This window comes from Letharia columbiana (genome assembly GCF_014066305.1).
Source record: "Letharia columbiana isolate WasteWater2 chromosome Unknown Sc0000019_s0, whole genome shotgun sequence".
Lineage (NCBI taxonomy): Eukaryota > Fungi > Ascomycota > Lecanoromycetes > Lecanorales > Parmeliaceae > Letharia > Letharia columbiana.
The window spans coordinates 568,852-591,167 of record NW_023501060.1 but is presented as its reverse complement, the minus strand read 5'-3'; the positions used below and the strand labels follow the sequence as shown (position 1 = coordinate 591,167).

At 48.5% G+C, this 22,316-nt stretch overlaps 11 protein-coding genes across 11 annotated transcripts; 4 read left to right on the top strand and 7 right to left on the bottom strand.

Moving 5' to 3' along the window:
* Nucleotides 1-281: 281 nt before the first annotated feature.
* On the top strand, nt 282-929 carry HO173_006584 (uncharacterized protein; the record flags this gene model as incomplete). Its single annotated transcript, XM_037308493.1, has 1 exon — nt 282-929. The coding sequence occupies one exon, from the start codon at nt 282-284 to the stop codon at nt 927-929; it is 648 nt and encodes a 215-aa protein (XP_037164759.1).
* Nucleotides 930-1,288: 359 nt separating this feature from the next.
* On the bottom strand, nt 1,289-2,825 carry HO173_006583 (uncharacterized protein; the record flags this gene model as incomplete). The annotated part of the gene is made up of 4 exons (XM_037308492.1): nt 1,289-1,294; nt 1,352-2,185; nt 2,233-2,322; nt 2,781-2,825. 4 exons carry the CDS (start codon nt 2,823-2,825, stop codon nt 1,289-1,291), a joined length of 975 nt encoding a protein of 324 aa, XP_037164758.1.
* A 528-nt stretch (nt 2,826-3,353) lies between these two features.
* Nucleotides 3,354-4,462, top strand: HO173_006582 (uncharacterized protein; the record flags this gene model as incomplete). Its single annotated transcript, XM_037308491.1, has 2 exons — nt 3,354-3,361; nt 3,415-4,462. The coding sequence occupies 2 exons, from the start codon at nt 3,354-3,356 to the stop codon at nt 4,460-4,462; spliced, it is 1,056 nt and encodes a 351-aa protein (XP_037164757.1).
* An 81-nt stretch (nt 4,463-4,543) lies between these two features.
* Nucleotides 4,544-5,429, bottom strand: HO173_006581 (uncharacterized protein; the record flags this gene model as incomplete). The annotated part of the gene is made up of 2 exons (XM_037308490.1): nt 4,544-4,914; nt 4,988-5,429. The coding sequence occupies 2 exons, from the start codon at nt 5,427-5,429 to the stop codon at nt 4,544-4,546; spliced, it is 813 nt and encodes a 270-aa protein (XP_037164756.1).
* A 1,307-nt stretch (nt 5,430-6,736) lies between these two features.
* Nucleotides 6,737-7,330, bottom strand: HO173_006580 (uncharacterized protein; the record flags this gene model as incomplete). Its single annotated transcript, XM_037308489.1, has 2 exons — nt 6,737-6,868; nt 7,106-7,330. 2 exons carry the CDS (start codon nt 7,328-7,330, stop codon nt 6,737-6,739), a joined length of 357 nt encoding a protein of 118 aa, XP_037164755.1.
* A 1,274-nt stretch (nt 7,331-8,604) lies between these two features.
* Nucleotides 8,605-9,131, top strand: HO173_006579 (uncharacterized protein; the record flags this gene model as incomplete). Its single annotated transcript, XM_037308488.1, has 2 exons — nt 8,605-8,779; nt 8,848-9,131. 2 exons carry the CDS (start codon nt 8,605-8,607, stop codon nt 9,129-9,131), a joined length of 459 nt encoding a protein of 152 aa, XP_037164754.1.
* Nucleotides 9,132-13,385: 4,254 nt separating this feature from the next.
* Nucleotides 13,386-14,112, top strand: HO173_006578 (uncharacterized protein; the record flags this gene model as incomplete). The annotated part of the gene is made up of 5 exons (XM_037308487.1): nt 13,386-13,420; nt 13,492-13,531; nt 13,601-13,630; nt 13,717-13,944; nt 14,011-14,112. The coding sequence occupies 5 exons, from the start codon at nt 13,386-13,388 to the stop codon at nt 14,110-14,112; spliced, it is 435 nt and encodes a 144-aa protein (XP_037164753.1).
* Nucleotides 14,113-14,524: 412 nt separating this feature from the next.
* On the bottom strand, nt 14,525-15,685 carry HO173_006577 (uncharacterized protein; the record flags this gene model as incomplete). The annotated part of the gene is made up of 1 exon (XM_037308486.1): nt 14,525-15,685. The coding sequence occupies one exon, from the start codon at nt 15,683-15,685 to the stop codon at nt 14,525-14,527; it is 1,161 nt and encodes a 386-aa protein (XP_037164752.1).
* A 693-nt stretch (nt 15,686-16,378) lies between these two features.
* Nucleotides 16,379-18,384, bottom strand: HO173_006576 (uncharacterized protein; the record flags this gene model as incomplete). The annotated part of the gene is made up of 6 exons (XM_037308485.1): nt 16,379-16,485; nt 16,649-16,742; nt 16,890-17,345; nt 17,833-18,002; nt 18,103-18,198; nt 18,249-18,384. The coding sequence occupies 6 exons, from the start codon at nt 18,382-18,384 to the stop codon at nt 16,379-16,381; spliced, it is 1,059 nt and encodes a 352-aa protein (XP_037164751.1).
* A 555-nt stretch (nt 18,385-18,939) lies between these two features.
* HO173_006575 (uncharacterized protein) lies at nt 18,940-19,777 on the bottom strand (the record flags this gene model as incomplete). The annotated part of the gene is made up of 3 exons (XM_037308484.1): nt 18,940-18,959; nt 19,098-19,500; nt 19,580-19,777. The coding sequence occupies 3 exons, from the start codon at nt 19,775-19,777 to the stop codon at nt 18,940-18,942; spliced, it is 621 nt and encodes a 206-aa protein (XP_037164750.1).
* An 820-nt stretch (nt 19,778-20,597) lies between these two features.
* HO173_006574 (uncharacterized protein) lies at nt 20,598-21,832 on the bottom strand (the record flags this gene model as incomplete). Its single annotated transcript, XM_037308483.1, has 2 exons — nt 20,598-21,518; nt 21,569-21,832. The coding sequence occupies 2 exons, from the start codon at nt 21,830-21,832 to the stop codon at nt 20,598-20,600; spliced, it is 1,185 nt and encodes a 394-aa protein (XP_037164749.1).
* Nucleotides 21,833-22,316: the final 484 nt, after the last annotated feature.

The window sequence follows — 22,316 nt, the reverse complement described above, 5'->3', positions numbered from 1 at the left end:
AGTCAGGTTTGAGTCCGACCAGTGGATATCAGAACAGCTTCGCGTGACCCAAAGGAATGTCACGCGTGGACCTGCCAGAGAAAGATAGATCGCCACGGGGTCATTTGCCGCGGCGCCTAACTCGCTTACACTTCAATACGATTAGAACATATTGCCAAGCCATTCATGAGCTCACTTAAGGTACTCCCATGCCTTCTCTCTACGCTTGCCAGACCAAAAACCCAGATACTTTTCATTCTATGTTTCCGGTACCTTGGCCACGCCATTGTTAACATCAAGCCATGTCTGGCTCCGGCCCATCAAAATCCACCGCATCCGACACCTCGTTCCGCAAAACTTGGGACAGAAACGAATACGCAGCCAAAGCAGCTGATCGCGAAACAAAGTACAAAGCTGAGGGCGCAGCTCGTGCCGAAGCAAAGGCTGCCGGGCGCAAATATTTCCCCCGCGCGTCCACACCTCCAGACGCCAAAGAAACCGAATCACGCACTGCCCGTCTCGATGTCTCCAACAATGTCGGCAAGACTTCCCTCGTACCAGCTGGCGCGGCTACGGGGAAGAGAGGGCGAGGGGCGGGGTTCTACTGTGCGGACTGTGATTTGACATTCAAGGACAATCTACAGTTCCTTGAGCATCTGAATTCGCGGCAGCATCTGGTGGCTATCGGGCAGACTGGGGAGGTGAAGAGGGCGACGCTGGAGGAGGTAAGGGAAAGATTAGAGTGGTTAGCTCAGAAGAGGAGAGAGGAGAAAGAGGGGGTGGGGGATGTGGTCGATTTGGGGAAGAGGTTGGAGGTTAGGAAGGAATTAGATGAGCGGGAGAGGGAAGAGAAGAGGAGAAAGAGAAATGAGAAGAGAAGAAAGACGGACGGGGGTGTTGGAATCAAAGCTGAGGAGGATGAGGGGGTCGGGGGTGGCATAATATGTTGAGTGAGCACGCGAGATGGCATATACCCAGGGCAACACCCCATTCTCCAACGACCAACAACCAAAGTTCGGCGTTTTCTGTCCGGCAGAAGCGTGGCGTAAGGCGTATGAAAGCAACTCTACACAAGTTGACGTTATGGCCTATGAGACCACTAAATACCGAAGCTCCGAAAATAGATGAGAGGGGGATTTCCTTTTTGCGAGCTCCGACGCCACCACGCACCAACTGGCAACGCCTCTGTCAATGACTGCATGGGTATCATACCTTATCCAGAGTCAACATTAAGGGTATCATACCGCATCAAATGTTAGCTCCCTAGCTATCACGCCGTGTCAAATGCTAGAAAGCCAGCCTCAATGTATCAGATCTAGTATGGCATAAGCGAAGCTACTTCTAATTCATGTAGTAGGGCAAAACAACGTACCAACTTCAACTCAGTCCTTTGCAAAGCCCTGGGACCACCCATCCAAACCCTCACTCTGCCTGGGATGGGCTTCTCCTGCAATCTTCGGAAAGCCTCTCTGACATGTTTCGGAGTCACGGGCGTCGTACCCTCCTCAGGCGGGTCAAACAGTCCAGTCTCTCTCTTGCGTTTCTTGCTCTGAGCATCCGAGTCGCCGTTGCGAGACTTGTTAAGATCTTCTTCTTGCTTCACCTTCAACGCTTCCTCCGTCAAGGTCTGTACGATGTCGTACAGCAGGAACCCCAGAATGTCCACGATGTCATCGTTGGGCTTGCTGTCAGTCACGATGCCAAACCCAGCCCACTCGCGGAATCGCTTGGCTTTCTTGTAGGTAAAAGAAGCTTGGCGGCATTCACTGTAATGAACATATTCATCCCTTGTCATGCCTTTGGTACGTCTGTCGGCTGCTTGCAGGCGGACAATGGTAGCAGCATTTGCTTCTTCCTCTTCCTCGTCATCCTCGTCTTCACCCTCCGGCAGCTGTTCGGTGAAGAAGCTTGAGATGTCCCACGGAAGCTTAACCTTCTTCTTGCTTCTTTTGGATAGTTCGCTGACAGGCACCGAGGGTCCACCAGCGACATCAACGCCGCCGAGAGCATCATCCCCTACTGCAGCATCCGCGGCATCGCCTCCTTTGTCGTCAGACTCTCTGGCACTCTTTCGAACATCTTTCCAGGAAAGAAATGTCTTCAGACGAGAAGTCTTTGCTTTGTCGTGGCGGATCAGGAAAAAGAGATCAGCGGTGGTGATTGCGCGGGAGCCTCGTCGAGTAGCAAGAGCTGTGGATCTTTTGAGCTACTTTGACATTAGCTTCGCAAGCACACACTGATCGAGAGGCTGACCATTTCTATGACTTGTTCGTGGACGATCTGTTCGATGAGTGTTGTTGTCTCGCTTGATGGCTCTCCCGTTTCGCCGGCCACGAACATCATCTGTTCGAGAGCAGGTATCAGCACAATGCGCTTGTAGCCTTCAGCTATCTCTTCCCCTGGAAGTGGAACAAATGTTTTATTCAATAGAGACATAGTGCCTGATGGCTGGTAATTCCGGGTGAAATCAGACCTGGCTGCTAAGAAGGATGGAAGTGTTGAGGCAAAAGTGACAACACAGGTCCGACTGTAAACAGAGCCGCTTCTTCGACATAATGGTTACTGTCTCTCTGACAGCAAGTACACTGACCGTAACCTCACGCATTCGTAACAAATCTACGGCATTGGGACAACGTCTTTGCCGTTCAAATCACACGAGACATAGACTTCTTCCTGGTAGGATTTTACTTGTATGCAGCTTTTTTCAATGGCCGCACTCCACCGAATCAGGATGCATCAGATGTGTTCTTGTAGGCAAAGAAATGTCTCATTCATCTAAAGGGCAAAGGATATAGCCCTACCTGTTGAATTTCCTGCCGGTACTTCGCCCCTGACTTTTCAGCCATTCTAGCGACTACTCAACCCCAATCAGCATAGAGTATTCAAACGCAAGACACAAATCAAGGCTTTTCAGCACACAAGCTTGTGAAAGGAGCCTCCTTGTTCAGGCATCAAACTCAAGCAAGCAATCAGGATACGATTTCAGCAGGCCAGCTGCGGCTTCGGTAATTGGCAAGCGTTCCTCAAGCTGCCTCCGGAAAGGAAAATAGACTCCAAGAGTGAAAGTTCATGAATACATGGAAAAGACCATGTGAAAGGAATGAAGATAGGAATTTGGTCTTTTTCGAGTCCAGTATTACATTTCGCTAAGGTAATTGGATTAGCTTTACCGGCCCACCTTCCCTGAATGACTATCAATTTCCAAGGCACGTTACCGGTCTTAGTACCCCGCTACGTAAATAACGCACTCATAGCTACCTTACTCAATACCATTAATAACGACCTTGGTACCAAAACCTTCAACACTAACTAAGGTAGACCCTTACTCGTCTTTCGAATATTGGACTTGCTTTTCGCTTTCCATAAAGCCTACCATGCCTCTGTAAGTCTCTGTCTCTTCTTCCGGCCCTGAAATCAATGCTTACATCACTTTAGACACCTGCTTGGAAAGAAGTCATGGAACGTCTACAATGCCGACAACATTGCCAAGGTCAAGCGCGACGAGGCTGCAGCTGCTGCCCGGGAGGAGGGCGAGGAACAGCGTATGCAGGAAGTCGATGCCGAACGACGCATACAGATACTCCGCGGTCTACCCTTCGAAGCACCCAGAGCTCCAATTGAAGAAGAACGAAATGAGCGAAGTAGAGAGAATAGGCCCGATCGGGAGAGGAAAAGAAAAAGAATTGCTGGGGAAGATGACACCGACCGAGACATACGATTCGCTCAGGAGAATAACGCTCTCGTACCAGCGAAGGCCGAGATGCAAATGAAAACCAAAAAGAGCAGTGATGCCCCAATTACGGACGTGAAAGGTCACATCAACCTGTTTCCTGTGGATGGAACAAGGCACAACGCACCCAAGAATGCAGAAGTTGAGGCCGAGAAGGCGAAGAAGCAGAAGGAGTTTGAGGATCAATACACTATGCGGTTCTCAAATGCGGCTGGCTTTAAGCAGGCTATAGGTCAAAAGCCTTGGTACCATAAAATCAACGCGGTTGGGGATGAACGTGGAGAAGTAGAAGCGCCTTCAAAAGATGTATGGGGCAATGAAGATCCCAGAAGGAAAGAAAGGGAGAAGATTAGGACTGTAGCTGACGATCCTTTGTCTGCGATTCAGAAAGGGGTAGCCGGAGTGCGGGAAGTAGAGCGCGAGAGGAAGAAATGGACAGAGGAAAAGGGTCGCGAGATTAGGGAGCTTGAGGAGGCAGAAAGACGGCGGGAGAGAAGAAGGAGGAGACGAGAAGCCGATGATGTAGAGGGATTTAGACTTGATGATGGTGCGAAACCGGACGAGCCCACACGGCGTCATCACGGGAGCAAAGATGACTCCTCACCTCATTCCCATCGACGCCGAAGCCGCAGCCCTGACCGCAGTGGGCATCGATCTCACCATCACCGCCATAGACCAGTGATTGTTGACAACAGGACAGGGTGGGAGGTAGGTCCGGGTGGGAGGTACAGCAGCCAATTTGCCCACGCTTAGGCATGATTCCAGAACCTTCATGGATACCATAAAGCGTTCCTGCAATCCAATTTAATCTCGTCCTATATGACTGCTACTGGCTCAATTTCCCTGTATCACTTTCTCAACAAATGCTCCAATCAGCTTCGCAATCGACTCGGGGTCCTCAATGCAAAACCAATGACCCATCCCTTTGACAACCTCCATGCTCTTCTCACCTCCAGTCCTCTTAAATATCTCCTCACACCCAGCCAAAGGAGCGCTCTTATCCTCCTCCCCCGCGACCATCAACGTCGGCATCTTAATGGCAGCATAGTCGGGCGGCGACGCGCCTCCTAGAGCCTTGCACATCGAGCAATACCCTTCCGGTCTCTGGCTCAGTAGCAGCGTTCGGATGAAAGCGTGCTGCAGAGGCGTTGATTTGGAGCCAGTGGCACCAGTAGGGATGGTGTCTGCCATTGCTTCCATTCCCCCTGTCCATTGCCAATTCAGTTTCACATGCCCTGTTTCAGATCCACGAACGCACTTCCGCAAAGTGTAACCCACCTTCTTCTACCGCCTTTACCCGTCCCTCAAACGTCTTTTCAACAGTGGGACTGGGCAACGGAGGCCCCAACATGACCGACCCTTTTATCCTATCCCCTTTGGTAGCAGCTATCTCCGACGCCACGACACCACCCATGCTATGTCCCACAAAGATCGCCTTCTCTTTCACGCCCAGCTCATCCAGGACTTCGATCGCATCCTGTGCCAACCCTTGCATTGATTGAGGCTCGGAAGCAAGATCGGAGAGCCCGCTCGAGATGGTATCGTAGGTTATGCAGCGGAAATTGTGCGGGGGGGAGGTGAGGGCGGGGGTGATAGACCGGTAGAAGGCATGGGTGGAACCGAGGCCGTGGTGGAAGATGAGCGTCGCGCGGGGAGGGAGGTCGTGGGGTTGGAAGTCGGTGTAGAAGATTCGGCCGTGGGGAATGGTCAGGTATGGCATGATCGATTCACGGGAATGGTAAACAATAGGTAAGTCAAGATTCTGAGGCCCGCCAATTGAGGTTGCGAGGACTCGGGGTTTAGGGCATAAATCCGGACTTTGCCTTTGCGGAGGGGGTTGTGGGATGACGTTATATCGGAAGGGGCTGACGGTTGAAAGAGGTACAAACCCACAGAAATGCGACTAAAACAGCATCATCGAAGATGTTTCTGAGGACAACGCTATTTCTAGGAAATTGTTGCAAGAATGAGGGGTGTAACGCCCCAGACCGCCGCTATTTTCGACAGCTTGCCTGCCTCTCAATGTTTGAATGCTCCTGATTGTTCAATGGCTTTCTGGTCCTCGTCCAGCGGTTCTGGACATCCCGTCAAGAGCCTCGATTCGGATTAGCATTTCGAGGATGTTGAGGGGAAATGTGTTGAAGAAAGGTCAAAGTCACGACCAAATCTTGCAGTCTCCCGCTGGTTGCCTTCAACCCGGGGAAGACTGTTGAAGAAGAACACGGAGTCTAGGCTCTGTAGAGCTCGGAACCTCCATCTTGATTTGTGTTTGGGATCTATCTGTGTTGAAGAAACGATTTGACCGTGAATCTGAAGTAAGTGTTAACACGACTCTCAAAATTTGCGATGTTGAAGAACCTTGATCTGTCCCAACGTGCGAAGAGGACTGTGTTAAACAGAATTACGATGCTTAACACTTCATTTGATGCACTGTATACGAGAAGATCGGTCGAAAGGAAAATACATAGTTCAAGGATGGCGGTGTTCAGCACTGACCGGTTGAGAATCTCGACCTGGTTTTCTGGTTGACGAGAGATGTATTGAAGAATGACGAACGCGATGTCCGCCGCCAAGGTTGATATGGATCAAAGAGAAGCTTCATGCCAGGCTGGTGCTTATCAAGGGAGATCATACACACTTGGACGCGTTTCTGCCTGTCGAACCTCCAACACTGAGGCTCGAATAGACTAGGCAAATTTGAAATTGTCCGAGAATGTGTTTCCGGGACAGCAGACTTTCACTGTTTCCCAATTCCCGAGATGGAAGCTTATGTTGATTCATTTCCAGGTCGTCTGACACAACATGATTATGACCCTGAACTTAAGGCCTGAGTTCGATTCCTTGCTTGATACGTCAAGCTGAGTTGCGCTCGACTATGCACCCCGAAGACGTTCCGAAGGGAAAAATAAGGGTGGAATTTCTGTTGAATATCATGACCCTGATATAGTAGACCTTAGAAGCTCGCTGTCGCTGTCTTCCCCCTTTCCTCTGCCGAGTCGAACGCATGCTTCCTCCCGTCTGGGGCCTTTAAATCTCAGGATACCCTTTCTTCTCCCTGCCTTCTTTCTCATCAACCTCTGCGTGAGTCCATCCGGCCTTTTTCAGGACCTTCCTTACGATTTCATTCTTAGCCATAGAATATTGCATGATGCGCTGATTCTATGTCCGCGCTAGGAGCTGCTTGACCTGACCATATTGCTCACGCAATTCCTAGTGTGTCTTCAACGTATCTCTGACTGCCAAGCAGCTCCTCCGATAGATGCTGTTCTCCGCCACGACTGCGATTTTCCGCTCGGGTATCACGCCTTGAAGCATGAAGTTCCATCGGCCTTTGATGCTAGATTCGCCTTTGTACGAATAGCCTCCGTGATGCAAATCCCAGCTGAAACACAACACTTCCTTGAGCCTCTCTCGATGACTGTCATTGAAGTCTGCGTCGGCGACAACGATAAGAATATCAAGCATCGGCTTCGCGACAAGATGGGCTATTGACGTGCTCCCCACGTGCTCAATCGTGAGATATGAGACTCGGTTCTTTTTGAGACCGCCGCCGAGATCGGCTTGGATGGCACGAAATTGGGCTCGCCATTGAGGATTCCATCCGCTGAAAATGATTTCCATGGCGTGAAATGGTCAAAGCCGTGCGGCATTGGTGCCCCTCGTAGGAGAATGATGGTGGGTTTGAGGTCTCCTTGGGCAGTATAATGTCACCAGGCTCTCCGGACATGCAACAATACCTGACGCCTGTTCCATATTAGCAGCCGATTTTTTTTGCTGGCGTGGATACATACTGCTGCTATGTGGAGCTTACGAGGTACATATGACATGTAGGATTGAGAAAAGGGTGCTAAACTCGTCGCTGGTGTCGGTGCTCGAAATGATGTATTTATTTATGACAAAGTGGAGTTGAAGAACCCTTAACCTACAGTCCCTTGCGAACTTGAACTAGGTCTGCCGAAATCGAAAGACATGATAGTGAAACTGGAAATCCACCATCGCGCTCTCATAAAACCAGGAAATTGAGGGTTCCTTCTTCAGATTTCCTACCTCGCGGTGACACAAGCCGTCAACATCGACCCCACTCTCTTCGGACCACATACCCATACGAACAACCCGTTAGCACACAGTTCTAGCAGTGACTTGACCGCATAAGCCGTCCACTTCTATTGCCGCAGAGCGATTTTTGGGCTTAGCAATGCCGAAACGGCCGGCACGCTCGAAATGTCCTCCAAGATCAGGCATTACCAGTCAGACTCTATTGACGAAACATGAACTGTTCACGAAAACTTGGACAGCATCGGCTGCCTACCAAGAACTATTCTGTACTCTTCACCCATGCATTGTTGAAGCAAGAGAGTCTCAAGATCAACTCCTGCATGTGTCTGTATCTTGGTAGTTTCTCTGCGGACGCAACATCTCCATGCTACAAAACCCACAACGACTCTTCATCTCAGCCCGTTACTTTTGAGAGCTGGGTCGAACTGCTGAGTGCGTCCAGACATAGCCGTCAAAATCCCTTGGCAAGGTACGAATCAATGGCTGGAAACCAAACCCACCGTCGAAAACATCTACCTGCAAGACCCAGTCTTCAACGCCCTTGACATCAAATTCTTACAACGAAGAGGCTTCAGCGTTATCGAGACCGCAGCCTCTGATGATCTCATCTCACTCTCGACCTTCCTTTTCATCTCTTACGGTGAGATGTGGGGTGAGATAAGAGTGGAGGTTAGTGCCGACCCAGTCTATCCGCCGCTTTACATTGGCAATGACCCCAGGACACATTCCGTATATTACGTGTACTCCCATCCCGATGAGCAAGGCGAGAAAAACTGCGTATTCTCCGCAATTTGAACACTCTGGCGTTCAGACCAATCTGAAGGATAGTATTGAGAATCATGGCAGCCACACCTGAAGAACGGGCTGCTATCTTCCCGTACCTCCAGCAAAGCGTCATCGGGCCGATGCCTCAATCCGATGCCGCAGACTGGTTGGAAGGTCTGACTCTTTATTACAAGCCGGATTTACGGCAAGATCTGAAGCATGTGGCCTTCGAGATGAATGACAGGGAGCGTTTCACCCACCCCCCCCCCCCCCCCCTTTCCAATCGTGTGGTCAACTCACGTATCTGCTCTCCGGAGTTGTGTTAATGTGGGATGTGCCCTACCTGTGGGGCATGTACGTCGTGCCTGCATCATGCAACAGCTTGCCGCCGTACACGTTTGGGGAGTGGAGACTTGAACTGGCCTATGGAATAATGGCTGCGTGGTTGATGGCGATGTTGATGTTAGGGTCGGTGTTGGTGGTGGCGCTGGTTGGTGTGCCAGGGTGGGAGCTGAGGAGGGACGCGAGGAGGGTGGAGGGATTTTGTTGGGAGAGACATGAGCTGGAGGAGAAGGCAAGAGAGGGAAAGAAAGGGGGGTGACCGGGGCCGTGGTGGGCAGCCTTGGTGTGATAGTATTGTGGGAAACAACGCCATTCGATTTTACGAAGTGGAGTACGGTCCATTGTCAACAGGTTGTCTTTCACGGCGGACGCAGTCCAAGACACGATCCAAATTCTGGCTCTCCTGTCCGTATCTAAACAATCTTTACCATCTTTATCTTCGCACGGTCCCAACTTCGATCTACCAGGTCAATTTCGGTTTGGCTATCGCCTGAGGTCCGTATCAGGCTTTCCAGCCATTCAAATGCTCCATCGACACCTGCTGACTCACCCAATAGCGAAGGTGCCCGAAGACTGTCCTTAATGCGACAGATTTCGAGACATTGCACGAATCCCCGGAAAGGCTCAAAGGGTTTTCCGGTTGTTAACTGCTGCACTAATTTGTCTCCGTCTAATCTGCTGTACTGAACAAGAGGTAGATCTGGACGAACACAATTGGCAGCAGAGCGGTCAACAATGTTATCTGAGTGTTTGGATCTAGGTAGGGACCATTAGAGTCGGCTTCGACATCATATCAAGATCATGGTCCCACTCGGCTTCGACATCTTGCGGAAACAGAGGACCCTCGAGCAAAATAAAGCCGTCAGAATCTTCCTAGAAAGGGTTGCGACCCTTGCTCACGCAAGGAGTCTCTATCACAGACGTCTCATAGACCAAAATCTGAAGCCTAAGTTGTGGATGATGGCTGGCGAGATTATAGCAAACGGAAAGATAGATCGACGCCCGGAAAAGCTGGAAGCTTGATACCGTGGAATTTGTGTCTTCTTTGCAAGGTATGCGGGATCCTTCTCGTGGAACCAGGAAGCTGATCAGGACCACTCCGGCAAGATCATTAGACATCGCAAAGTTACCTCCTCGTTGACGCAGCTCTCGTCATAGTTTCGAGAATTTGTACCATTTCAACTACCTCATGAAGTATCTTGTTATCCCCTACATCGAAGTCAAGGGTTGGACGCCAACAGCGACAGCGTGTACACACAATGTTCCTGTCCTTAAGCGGTGGATTATTGGAAGTACTGGCTGAGATGGTCCTCCCAAAGTATTTATGAATTGCAAATTAAATAAGAATGCTTGACAAAGCTGATTCAGCTCCGCCTCCGACTTTTTATTAGCGCCATTCATAGAAAATTATAGAGAACGTACTTACCACTCTTATATCAGCCTACTTCAACTTACCAACATGCTTATACTCTAAAACAATTAGATTAAGAACAAGTCCCCGTCAAAAGTCATCATCCCCCGAGGTTTACCCGGCCACTGCTGGCTTCCCACCAAAATACTACTATAGATACTTCTAAATAGTGACTAATGAAGTATAGTATACTCTCTTACACCTCTACACGCAGTTTATATCGTTATAAAGCTACTACGCGTAAGAAAGCCAAGTTCTTCGAAGCCGTCGATATCCGCGATAGTGGACACTAGTACACACAATAGGAGCTTCGCACGGTGGTCCAGGAGCGGAGAAGTGGAATCGTATTACTCTCGAGGAAATTAAGGCTAGAATTGCGGAGATACTATAACGATATCGAATACTACGAGAGGGTAACTCTTCTAAATTAATTAAGTCGGATTTGTGGTAAATTCTCCATAGAAATGTATATAATAATCGTGGGAAGCCAGCAGTAGCCGGGTAAACCTCGGGGGATAATGACTTTTGACGGGGACTGTGGAAGAAGATTATAGAGAAGATAAAGGATTTTAATTAATATTACGTAGTATTTTATTATAACTACTCTATTATCTCTATAATTAAATACTTATTAGCAACTCAGCTAAAAAAGCTAGTTTCGAGGGTGTCTGCGCTTAACAGTTAGATATCTCTATTTAGACCTAAATACCTACCTATAGAGCCTCTATAGGGCCCCGTAAGGCTGTCGCAGGGCCTCCGTAGAGACTATTCCTAACAATGCCTCCCCCTCTAGAAAGCTCGTCCTCGAGCTCCGAAGATGATACAAAAATCGCGACGTTCCGGGGAATCACTCCCCGAAAGATCCACGATCTTAAGGACAACATACCCTATACTCCGGGGTTTACTCCCCCGAAGACGTCTAAATACCCGCTCATTTGCGGGACTTGAAATTGCCACTGGGGTTTCTACCTACGGGGCTACCAAGTGAAAGACCTTTAGCCCGCCTTCGCACCGGTACAATGTGGAAATAGGGCTATATTCCGAGCCTGTAACCCCGCCTTAGCGCATACAATTTCAGGCCTATTTTGGCCGGCCTCGGGGTTTCTTTCCCGGGCGTCTGCTTAGGCTTTTTGCCCTAAGGCGTTCTACCCGAAAATATCCTCATTGAAATAGAGCTGTTCTGCCCGAAAATCTCATTTATATAAAGCGTCCTACCCGAAATGTCCTCATTGAAATAGGGCGTCCTGCCCGAAAATATTCGGCTTCAGAGCCCGCCTTCGGCGTGACTATTACCCGAGCGACCCTCTAAAAAACAAAGATTCTAATTTTTAATAGGGGATTTAAGCGTTCTTAAACCCTCGACTCTTAAATTTTATTAATTAAGCGTATCACCCTCGATTATAGCTAGTATCGCTTCGAGATAGTTATTAGCTAAATTCTATAGGCTATAATCAACTCGAAAATAAAGCGTAGATACTATTATTAGCAACTTAGCTAAAAAAGCTAATTTCGAGAGTATCTACGCTTAATAGCTAGATATCTCTATTTAAATCTAAATATCTATCTATAGAATCTCTATAGAGCTTTATAGAACTATCGTAGAGTCTTCGTAGAGGCTATTTCTAATAATAATTTAAATCTCATTTAAATATCTTAATTTCGTCGTTAAATATATAATCTATAGTACTCTACTTAAAATACTTTATCGTAAATCTATTACAGTTACTAACATCGATTATATACTTTAGAAATTCTTTAAAATCGTTCTAAAAGACGTATCGAAAGGTCTTAAAATAACGTCGTATTTACGCCTTAAGAACGCTAAATATTAATTTAATAGAATTATAGTTAGATAAGTATAAAGGAAGATACTTAACGAGATAGTCTTTAATCTATATAGCTTTAATAATATAAGAATCGACGTAAATATTAACGTTATTTAGAATAATAATATTACGCTTTTTAAGATACTTATTATAAAGAAATAGTAATTAATTAGCTAGTTAAGAATATTAAGAGCTATTAAAGTTACTTTTAATCTTATAAATAGTTACTAGTTTCTTAATAGTATCTTACTATTAAATAGTAACTATTTAAATCTAATTCGTAATTATAAATATCTATTAATCGTTTTAATATATAGGATCTTATAGGGCCTTAATAACGAAGAAATCTTCTTCGTATAAATGTTATACTATTAGCAACTTAGCTAAAAAAGCTTAATCTCGAGAATATCTATTTAATAGCTAGATATCTCTATTTAAATCTAAATAGAGCTCTATAGAGTCTTCGTAAGAACGTCGCAGAGCCTTCATAAGGGCTGCTACTAATATATACGTATATCTATATCTATATACTATAAGCTACTATCTCTTCTTATAGCTATTATTATTATCGCTATTTCTCATTATCGTTATTATATCTATTTTAAAGATATCTTATAAGAAAGCTCTTTCTAGCTATAGCGATAGAGAGAAAGAACTTAATAGAAGAAAGAACTTAACGATAGCGCGATATATATATATAATACTACTTTAGAGTACTACTTTAGAGCGTATTTTATAAGACTTAATAGTAACTATTAAGTGAAGTAGTAGATTCGAACTTACTACTTTAAAATTATTTACTATCTATTATTCGTAAAGCTAACGGGTAGTAAATAGAATTAAATAATTACTATTTATAATAGTAGAAGTAACTTTAATAGCCTCTAATATCTTTCTTACTATAATAGTCTTTTTTAATTTCGATATAAGATAAGTAGTTAGTAGTAATATGTATAGATAGAATATTAATAGTATTACCTCGTCTTATATATCTACTAGCTTCGGTATTACGAATATTTAACTAAAGTAGTAGACGATAGTGACTGGTATAAAAGTAGCAAGTACGTTCTCTATAATTTTCTATAAATGACGCTAACAAAAAGTCGGAGGCGGAGCTGAATCAGTTTTGCCAAGCATTCTTATTTAATTTGCAATTCATAAATTTACTAGAGTAGTTTGGCTTACCTCCGGCTATATCCGGCCCATATTTGGCATCCAAATCAACTCACGTACGACCTCAAATGGTACGAGCTGTGAGAGTCCTACAATCGCACAAATGGTGCTGTCTTTCATCCTGATCCAGAATCGGCAGTGCGTCCCACCGCCTAACGCTCTATACCCAATGCCTTCGTAGCGATGTTGTATGGGCTGACTTCCACCAGAGGCAAGACCCGTCTAGCGAAATGGTACGCTCCATACAGCGTGAGTCCCTCCTCCTCATCCTCCTCCTCCTCCTCCCCAATCCCGCGGTCATATCTAACAAAGACCCAGGATGAAGAGAAAATCAAGCTCAAGGGCGAGGTACGTGCCTCCCATGCCATCCCCCCTCCCGGTCCAGCCCACCATCCACCCCAATCCACCCTTCTACTCACGCCCTACACCAACAGGTCCACCGCCTCATCGCTCCTCGGGACCAAAAGCATCAGTCCAACTTCGTCGAATTCCGCTCTCTGAAGATAGTCTACCGGCGCTACGCCGGTCTCTTCTTCTGCGTCTGCGTGGACGCCAACGACAACGAGCTGGCGTATCTGGAAGCAATACATTTCTTCGTCGAGGTGCTGGATAGTTTCTTTGGCAACGTGTGTGAGCTGGATTTGGTCTTCAACTTCTACAAGGTAGGCGTGGTTCTTTTGGTGGTCGGATGCGGGATGAGCCTATGGCTGACACGGATTGTGTGATAGGTCTACGCGATACTAGATGAAGTGTTCCTGGCTGGTGAGATTGAGGAGACGAGCAAGCAGGTTGTGCTGACGAGGTTGGAACATTTGGACAAGCTGGAGTGATGAGATGAGAAACTGAAAGTGGGAGAGATGCAGTCACGCCGAGGAAATGTGGGATGGTCTACGTGGGAGAAAGTGAGGACTGGGTTGAGATGATTGAGTGTTTGCATGTTTGCCGCCTGCCGGTCTGGCTTTCCGAAGTGCGAAAGGAAACATGTGTGATACCCAGCATGGAGGAAACGCCCAACATAGAGCAAAAACTTCGAATCATGGGCTCAGACCCTACGTAAGCATTGAGTCTAGCTTGTGTTGAGCCAAAAACCAAAAGTCTGGCATGGTACCCTTTTGTGGCACCAAAATTCATGACTCGTGACCTCTGTGCCTTAAGTCAAGAGGGATTCGTTCCTCATATCTCATCATTTCGTTCAAGTCAATTCCAGAACTTTTGCAGGCCTTCCCTTCCATGATCCAACTTTCAATTCCCACCCAATTGTTCCGCCATACTCTGCCAGCCATCCCATACGCCATCCTCTGGGCCCCCCCTCCAGCCCCAAGCAACGCAGTAGTGTCCGGCCAGCAGCTCCCATTCCTCAACCTCGTCCACCATCTCCAAGCCTGCCACTCGCTCCTTCTCGTTTCCTTCCACGCCCTTGTCCCAAAGGTTCTTAACGCTCGCCCCTCCAGTACCCTCCAGTCCATATGACTTCATTCTGGCTGCTTGCGCTTCCAAGGATCCATATCTTTTCAGCGTCTGTAAGACGATGCCGCGCGCGGCTAGATTTGAGACCATGGTTTTACCGAAGGGATCGTTTGGGTGTATCGGCTCGTAGAGTATCAATCCAACAGGCGTGCTGTCAGGAAACAGATGCCGTGTGAAGTACAGCGCGACAGTATCTGCCGCAGCTGGAGGAAGGTAGCAAAGACAGCATTCTGAAATGATGAGAGTGGGTAGAGCAATATCAATGAAGTCAAAAGAACGGGGAGCGGGGCGAGAAGGGCCGAGGTTTCGAAGATCAACAGGATGAACGTGATACTGGTCTGCGTGAAGAGTATCGTCATTGTAAACCTCTGAGGGGTTCGTGCTGTGAGAAATGGTCATAGGGGCCCCAACATGACTGCAAAGCTCACTAAGCTTTCTGATGGGATGAAGCTTTTGAATTGTATTCGCTTGGAAGTCGATTTCATGGTATATGACATTTGGACATTCTTGAATGCCTCTGCCGTGGGGAACAGGTCTTCGACTCATCAAGCGGAAGAAACGTGTATCAGATCCAGCACCAAGGGATATGATTTGCTTCCTTTGAGCCGGATTCTTGGAGAGGAACTCGTCCACCAAGTTGTCGATGGCTTTAGTACGAACGTAGGTACCCCTGTTGATGATTGGGAGTCTCCTTTGCCCTTCTCCCGACACAAAGTACTTGGCAAATGGATCATCCAGGTATCCAGCCTCAACGGCGCTCAGTCTGGAGACACTGGCGTCCTGATCAGTCTGCTGCACGATCTTGTCTTTGGCGATTTTGTCCTCCTCATAGCTTGTAATAGATGGGCCTCCCGATCCTTGACCACGGCCTCGGCCACGACTTGTTCCTCGCGCATTACGTAGTGTGTTGAGGTTTGGTATATGTGGCGCTGCCATCCTTCAAGATGCATAGGGAGAGAGCGAGCCGTCCATCCAGACACCTTAAAAGGAGGACTTTGTGGGTAGGACCAAGTGTCTTGGCACTTTATCCAGCAGGCAAAGGGTCGGCACAGCACCAGCAAAGTTTCATCTCGCTGTTCAATAACAAACAGGAGACGTTGGGCCATGAACGGTAAGTTTCCTGGATATGATATTTTAGTTCGGCACAACAGATACAACAGTTGCCGTCCCAAACTGGAATTTCCCCTAATGGCATCCCTACGGGTAAACAGCCAGCTTTTCCCTTCCTTTCTAGTCCTGAGCATCGACTCATACAATCGGTCTGTTGATGTACAATAAACACGTTACAGTAGAAACGTTGCTTTCTGTTCATGTTGGCCCTTCGCTAGGGACTGTACCGCTGCAGATACAGCGGGTGACGGATGTACGAGTGCTCATCCAGTATCTTATTCATTGTTGAAAGCATCATTCAACACATCATTCAAAGCATGATCAACATAGCATTCACCACATCGTTCAACACATCATGGAAGTAGTCGTTCAACATACTGTTGAACAACTTGACCACAATGCAGGCAATTTGGCAACCGATGCTGCGAAAGATTTACACCAGCACTGGCAACATCAGCAGTGAAAAAGATAGCACTGCTAGCGATCTTTACTAGCAATTCTCACGGCAACGGCACCTCCTCAACCACCCCCATGAATCTCACTCGCGCTATCCAAAATGTTGCTTGCAACCTCCGCAAACCCAGTGGTCCCCGCAACCTCCAACACAATTTTGATGCACTGCCCACCTGCGCACATTTCGGAGTCAGCGTTGTTGTTCAAAGGCAAAACTCAGACTCGCAAAAAAGGGCTGGGCAGTGGTCATTAGAAAGAGCGTTGTGCCCCGGAGACATGTCTCGTAACTCAGATTTTAGTACTGAAAGGGAAGGAACCACTCAGAAATGTACGTACCAGGCCCCCAGATGTTGCCAGAGAAGGCCAATACGGTGCCCCGCTGCGCTCTCCACAAGACGAACCTCGTCACGAATTCTTGAACAACCTCCCACTTGATGATTTCGGAGTCAGCATTGCTCTTTCGGGTGGAATTCTGGGTCGCGAGACATGTCTTCGGAGCAGAGAACTCTTGAGACATGCCTGATGACTCATAACAGAGCATGAAGGGGGAAGAATTGCCGTGGAAAGTATAACGTACCGGCACACCAGGCGCAACGTTAGTCACGGGGTCGATCCAGCTTGCAAAGGCAATCGAGATGCCTTCAAGGCCCCAACCGAAAGCGGTCTTCTCGGTAGCACCCGTAGCGATACTTGTCGCGACTTTGTCTAGAATCTGCTGGGCGAAAAGTTCAACGTCGCTTGCGGGGGCTACGGAGGAGGATGGACCTTGGGCGAGGAAGGTGGCTGTGGTGAGGGCGAGGGACCACAGACCGCGGTAGAAGGTACCTTTGGTGACTTGGGCGCGTTTGGGATGACTGGTGAGGGCTGCGCTGTAGAGTGGCTGAGTCCTTGGAGAGAGGTCATTGGACAAAGAAGAGAGTTGTGAGGCGTGGGATGTCGGCGTTGCGTGGATTAGGAGAAATCGTAGATTGAGAATGGCGAGCAGCATGGGGAGCTGGTGGAACAGTTTGAAGAAGGGAGGCATGCTGGCTACCTAGAGATATCCCACGGTTCAAGCAGTGGACAAAGAATTCAGACATGAAGAAGGATTGGTCTTCAGGTACGGAGGAGGACGGGTGAGATAAAGAAATTCACTGCTTCTTCAGTAGAGAGTAAGAGGACAGAAGGCACGCGGCAAGCTCTGTAACGTTCAGGAAAATTGACGCAAGGATCCAGTGAAAAGAAGAGATAAACACATGGGCGCAACTAATGTCGCCTATTGCCAGAAACGTGGTTGAAACAGGCACAGCCGGGCTATTTGCGTGGAGAGAATGTTCCGCGCCTCGATCGCATGACGTGGGATCTTTCCGATTAAAGATGCCAACAAGATCTGGCCAGATCCATTCAGGATCCTCAGACTGGTCTGGTTAATAAATGCTTTGGTTGAGACACGTTGGGTGCTCGGTAGGAAATCGTGGCCCATTAGCGTGCTCGCCGACGAGCTACCTATGCTGCTTGTTCATATTCCGCCAACGCCTGACGCGGAACCCCCACACCATCACCGTAACCGCCGTGGTAAACAAGGCAGCAACACCCAGGAACAGAGGCGCCAGAGTCCCCAGCATCCCCATCGACGTCAAGGTTGCGAAAAGTCCTCCGGCCGGCACAAAGCCTCCGTAGACCGCAGACTGGAAGGCCGCAGCGAGAGAGCCTTGGATGCATTAGCGAGGGTCTGCAGTGAGGAGGCGTAGAGGACAGAATCCATCTCGCAAACGGCATTTGTAAACCCAGGCAAAGGGGAAAAGACGAACCTGCTCCGACTCCAAGAGGGCCAAACCCAAGGAGCATTAGGAACGCGAAGACGACGGAGAAGCTGGCGATGTAAGCTAGGATCAGCTTCTGGACGCCTGGCAAGTCATCAGCCGGTGCGTATTCAATCACTCGGTCTCAGATTCACGCGGCTGCTTGAGGTATCCGATCAGTCGTTTGCCGTGGCTCATGAGCTTGGTCAAAGCTTGCGCCGGTAGCGAGCCGCCGGCGACGAGACCATTGCCTCTGGCACTGAGCGTAAGGGAGTTGACGTAGTTGGTCATTCTTACGGGGAGATGAGGGAGAGGCATCTTTTATCGGATGATGAGGATGGGTGATGGCGGTTATTGTTGAGTCTTAAAGTAGGCTGGAAGTGAGGTCTCGGACTCAGAGACCGCTAGTGCAGCTGCAGCTACTAGCAAATTCTAGAAGTGAATGAGTGGCATACGTTTCCCAATTTGTTCTGACTCTTTACCTATCCACAGGCTAATAGAAGCGTCTGGACAGGTTTGAGACGGTCGACTGGTGTCTAGGATGCCATGTGTTGAAGTTAATAACGCCTTGTTGTTTTTCTATGGAGTTTGTGTGCGTAGTATATAAGCACAATAGGGCTGAGGTGCTGAATTCCAACCCCATGCACGTGCAACGAATCAGCAGATCTGACCGGAAACATTGTCTCACAACATGAGATAGCGGTTCATGGGAATTGAAGGCATTTCGGGCAAGCTCGGTTTGCGATTGGACACTATCTATGTAGCGACCGGAGTTTTGATTACTTGTTTTCTGCCTCTTATGCTGCTCATCAGACGTTGTTCAAGATTAAGATCATAGTTTGCTATCTAGCTGTTCTCTCGGCGCCCTGTCTTACGCACAGTTGGTTAGCATGGTATGATTTGCTGGACTGCAAATTCTGACTGGTCCGCAGCGAGAGAAAAGGTCCCTGAGGAAGGAATCTGCAAGTAGCGGTAACAGAATGAGACGCTGGGGCATCACTCACATTGCTGCAACTCCTCCTCACTAATCTCCCTCAACTTGTTGACCTTCGGCGCTGCACCGGTGATGGCCCCCTTGACAATATCTGCACCTCTCCCCAACGAAGTGCCGGTAGCAATTGCATAGGTTGCTGTCAGAGCCTTCACCTTGATGACACCAATCCTCGGGTCTTCTGGTCCTCCATCGTGCTTGCCATCCTCCAAGTCGCCTAGCCACGCTTTCAAGGCAGGAGAGTAGTATTTGCGTATCGTTTCACGGTCAGTGACGATATCGGCTTCGCCGGAGACAGAGGCCCATTCACCAGTGGGATTGAGAAAGGCGATGTTGATCTTGGGTTCGGACTTGAGATCATCGGTTTTGCCGGACTCGGTGTTGGTATGGAAGAGGAGGTCGACGCCGCCACCTTCCTGTGAGAGAGCACCTGATTAGCTTAGGTTGTTGGTAGCGGAGTAGCCATTGTAGACGGTCCGGAGGTGATGGGCCTACCTTGGCTGCCAATGCCATACATCTGGATGTGAGGAGACCACTGCTCTCAATCCGCGTGGTCATCATCCCGAACTTGCACGACTCCATGAAGCTGACGAGGTCCTGGACCTTCTCTTTGAGGTCGGGATCTGTGAGGTTTGTGGCCTTGTAAGGATCGGCTGGCTTGTCGTCAGGCACCTTGGCGTTACTGAAAGACATATTGGAGAGCGGTGTGGATGAAAGTCTTCGAATCTGATGGCTGGATTGTAAGTCTGTTGTGGGATGGTAGAGTCTGGATGATGGTTTTGTAAGCAGCGAGAAAGCACGAAAGGATGATGACGTTGAAGGTGGGGTGATGATGATTGTCTTTGAGAGAGAGCCGAGGACTCGCATTTCCTGAAAGTTGAGGGATGGGAGGCAGTAAGACGATTAGACAATGGGCTGCTTACCTTGTTTCAATGAAAGACGTCGAATTGGCTTCAAGATGTTTCGAGACAGAACTAGAGCCCCCAAAACATCGTCATCATGGCTCACTCCTTGTAAATAGCAGCTCGTAACGAGTTGCCATTCCCAAATAGGAAAAGGCCCCAGTCAATTCACGTTTAGAACTTAAACCCCAAGAATACACCATGAACGAGCATGTAGGAGGATCCTGATGTCCTCTGTCGGCGTAATGCCAGTGTAGTCGCACAGATCCTCTACCCATATCTGGCGTCAAGACAGAATACTTTTCTTGTCGAGTTAAATACAAAAGTCTAAGGTCACTAAGCAGATGGAGAGAGATTTGAAATCAAGGTTAGGGATATGGTTGTGAAGTTCGGTGATCGTACGCTATCACTGCTGCGTTCGACATCTTGTAAGCTTTGTGAGGTGCATGGTTTTTCATATTCAAAGATACACCGTCAGGCTCTACATATCCTAGGATAGACTCTGCAATTCTTGCTATTAAGAGCGAGTTTCCTCCTCAACCATGCAACATTTCTGGTGGTGATGCCATTGCCGGACGGCCACGAGGATGATATACAATCGCGGTACCCTCTCAATCATCCATGAGGTCCGGAACATCCCCGTCGTCATCATCATCATTGCCAACGGAATCTCCTGCTTCCGTTGCCGCCTCCTTTGCTCGAGCCTTGGCTCTCTTCCTACCCTCTCTCTTCTTCTTAGCCTTTGTTGTCTTGCTGACTTCGTCTTGGCCATCCGTTCCAGGCAGGGTCTGATCGTTGGTACCAGTTTCGGTAACCGCAGTGATGTTTGTATTGACAGAGGTGTTGGCGGGAGTGCTGGACGAAGCCTCCAGAGCAACATATGTGATGTCAGGGGCGGCAGGAGCATTGCTCGATGAAGAAGCCGCAGCAGTATTCATACTGTCAGGTAAATTGGCCACGGTAATGGATGAAGGATCCGTAGCTATGTTGATATTGCCAAGCATGTCGGCAATGTAGACAGCCGCATAGTCTGTCGTAGGGGCATTCTCGCCCGTAGCGCGAGTTGCTTCGCGGGTGGCGCTAGGAGTGCTGGTTGTGTTCGTAGAACTGCCACCCATAGCAAAGTCCACAGCGTCTGGAATCATGATACCATGCGCAGCATTGGTAAGAGCTTGTCTCGTAGATATCGTAGGGTCTCTGCCAACTTCTTGCCTGAACCGAGCTCCGACCAGTCCAATGGGGTGGGTGTTCACTCCAGGTATAGGATCGTTGGCAATCTCCTGTGCACGTATGGCGTCTCTTTCTCTGAGCTCGGCTTGCCACTGGGTAATACGTGTGCTGTCCTCCAAGATCTCCAGCTCCATTTGAGGATTGAAACCTTGATCCACAGTCCCCAGAAATGCACAGACGTCCGCATCGGCTTGAGTTTTTTCGGTGCGAGGCATCTGTGGCCAGCGGATACCACGATTTCGGAGAGAGGCGAGGAAGAAGTCGGCTAGAAGCGTCTCTCTCTCCTTTTCTTGCTCAAGGTTCTGGGTCTAAATTAGAGGTCGAGGCTTCAAACGATTGGTACATGACTTACCCGGCTGCGGTCAAGGTTGCCCATCTGTGTAGCCACCATCCCGAGAACATGTTCTTCCTGAACCCCACTAGGCTGGTTGGAAAGCTGTTGAAGCGAATCCATGACATCGAACATCTTCCATGTTACGTCCATGTACACGTTGTTGTGGGCCTTGCGACGCCCAACCCATGCCTCCAGCTCCTTGACAATGTCTCCTGTACCGCCTTGGTAGAGACGCTGATTCTTCTTGCCAGAGCGAGCCCAGAGGTCTGCAAGCGAATCCATGCTTTGTTGCTGGAGTCAGAGTTGCTTGTGTGAAGAAGAAGGTGAAGTGGGTGGTTAAATAGAATTTGAAGTGTTTGGTGTATTAGACTTTCATAAATGTAACACAACGAGAGGAGAAAAGCCTAGTATGGTGCAGAATCTTCTTGATCCAGCAAGAGAAAGAGTGGGCGGAGATCATTACCGCCTCTCGGTTAAGAGCAGTCGGCGCTTGTCGCGCCAACAGGTTGTTTCTTATGCTTACAGTTTCTTTCTCGGCCTCCTGCAAGCTGCCGCTCTGATCTCCTCCTTTGTGAGTCCAGGCGCTGACAATCCTTGCGTCGAGAGTCTGAGTCATAGCCTCGATGGTGTTAGAGGTCTAATAGATCTCTGGCTGCTATCTTGGGAACTGTCCATCGTGTAGGACTCCGGGCTCCAAGCTCAAGAGATGCCCTTTCCAGTGCCGGGAGAACGATTCTATCTCGACCGGTGAGTCTGCTGCAGGCGA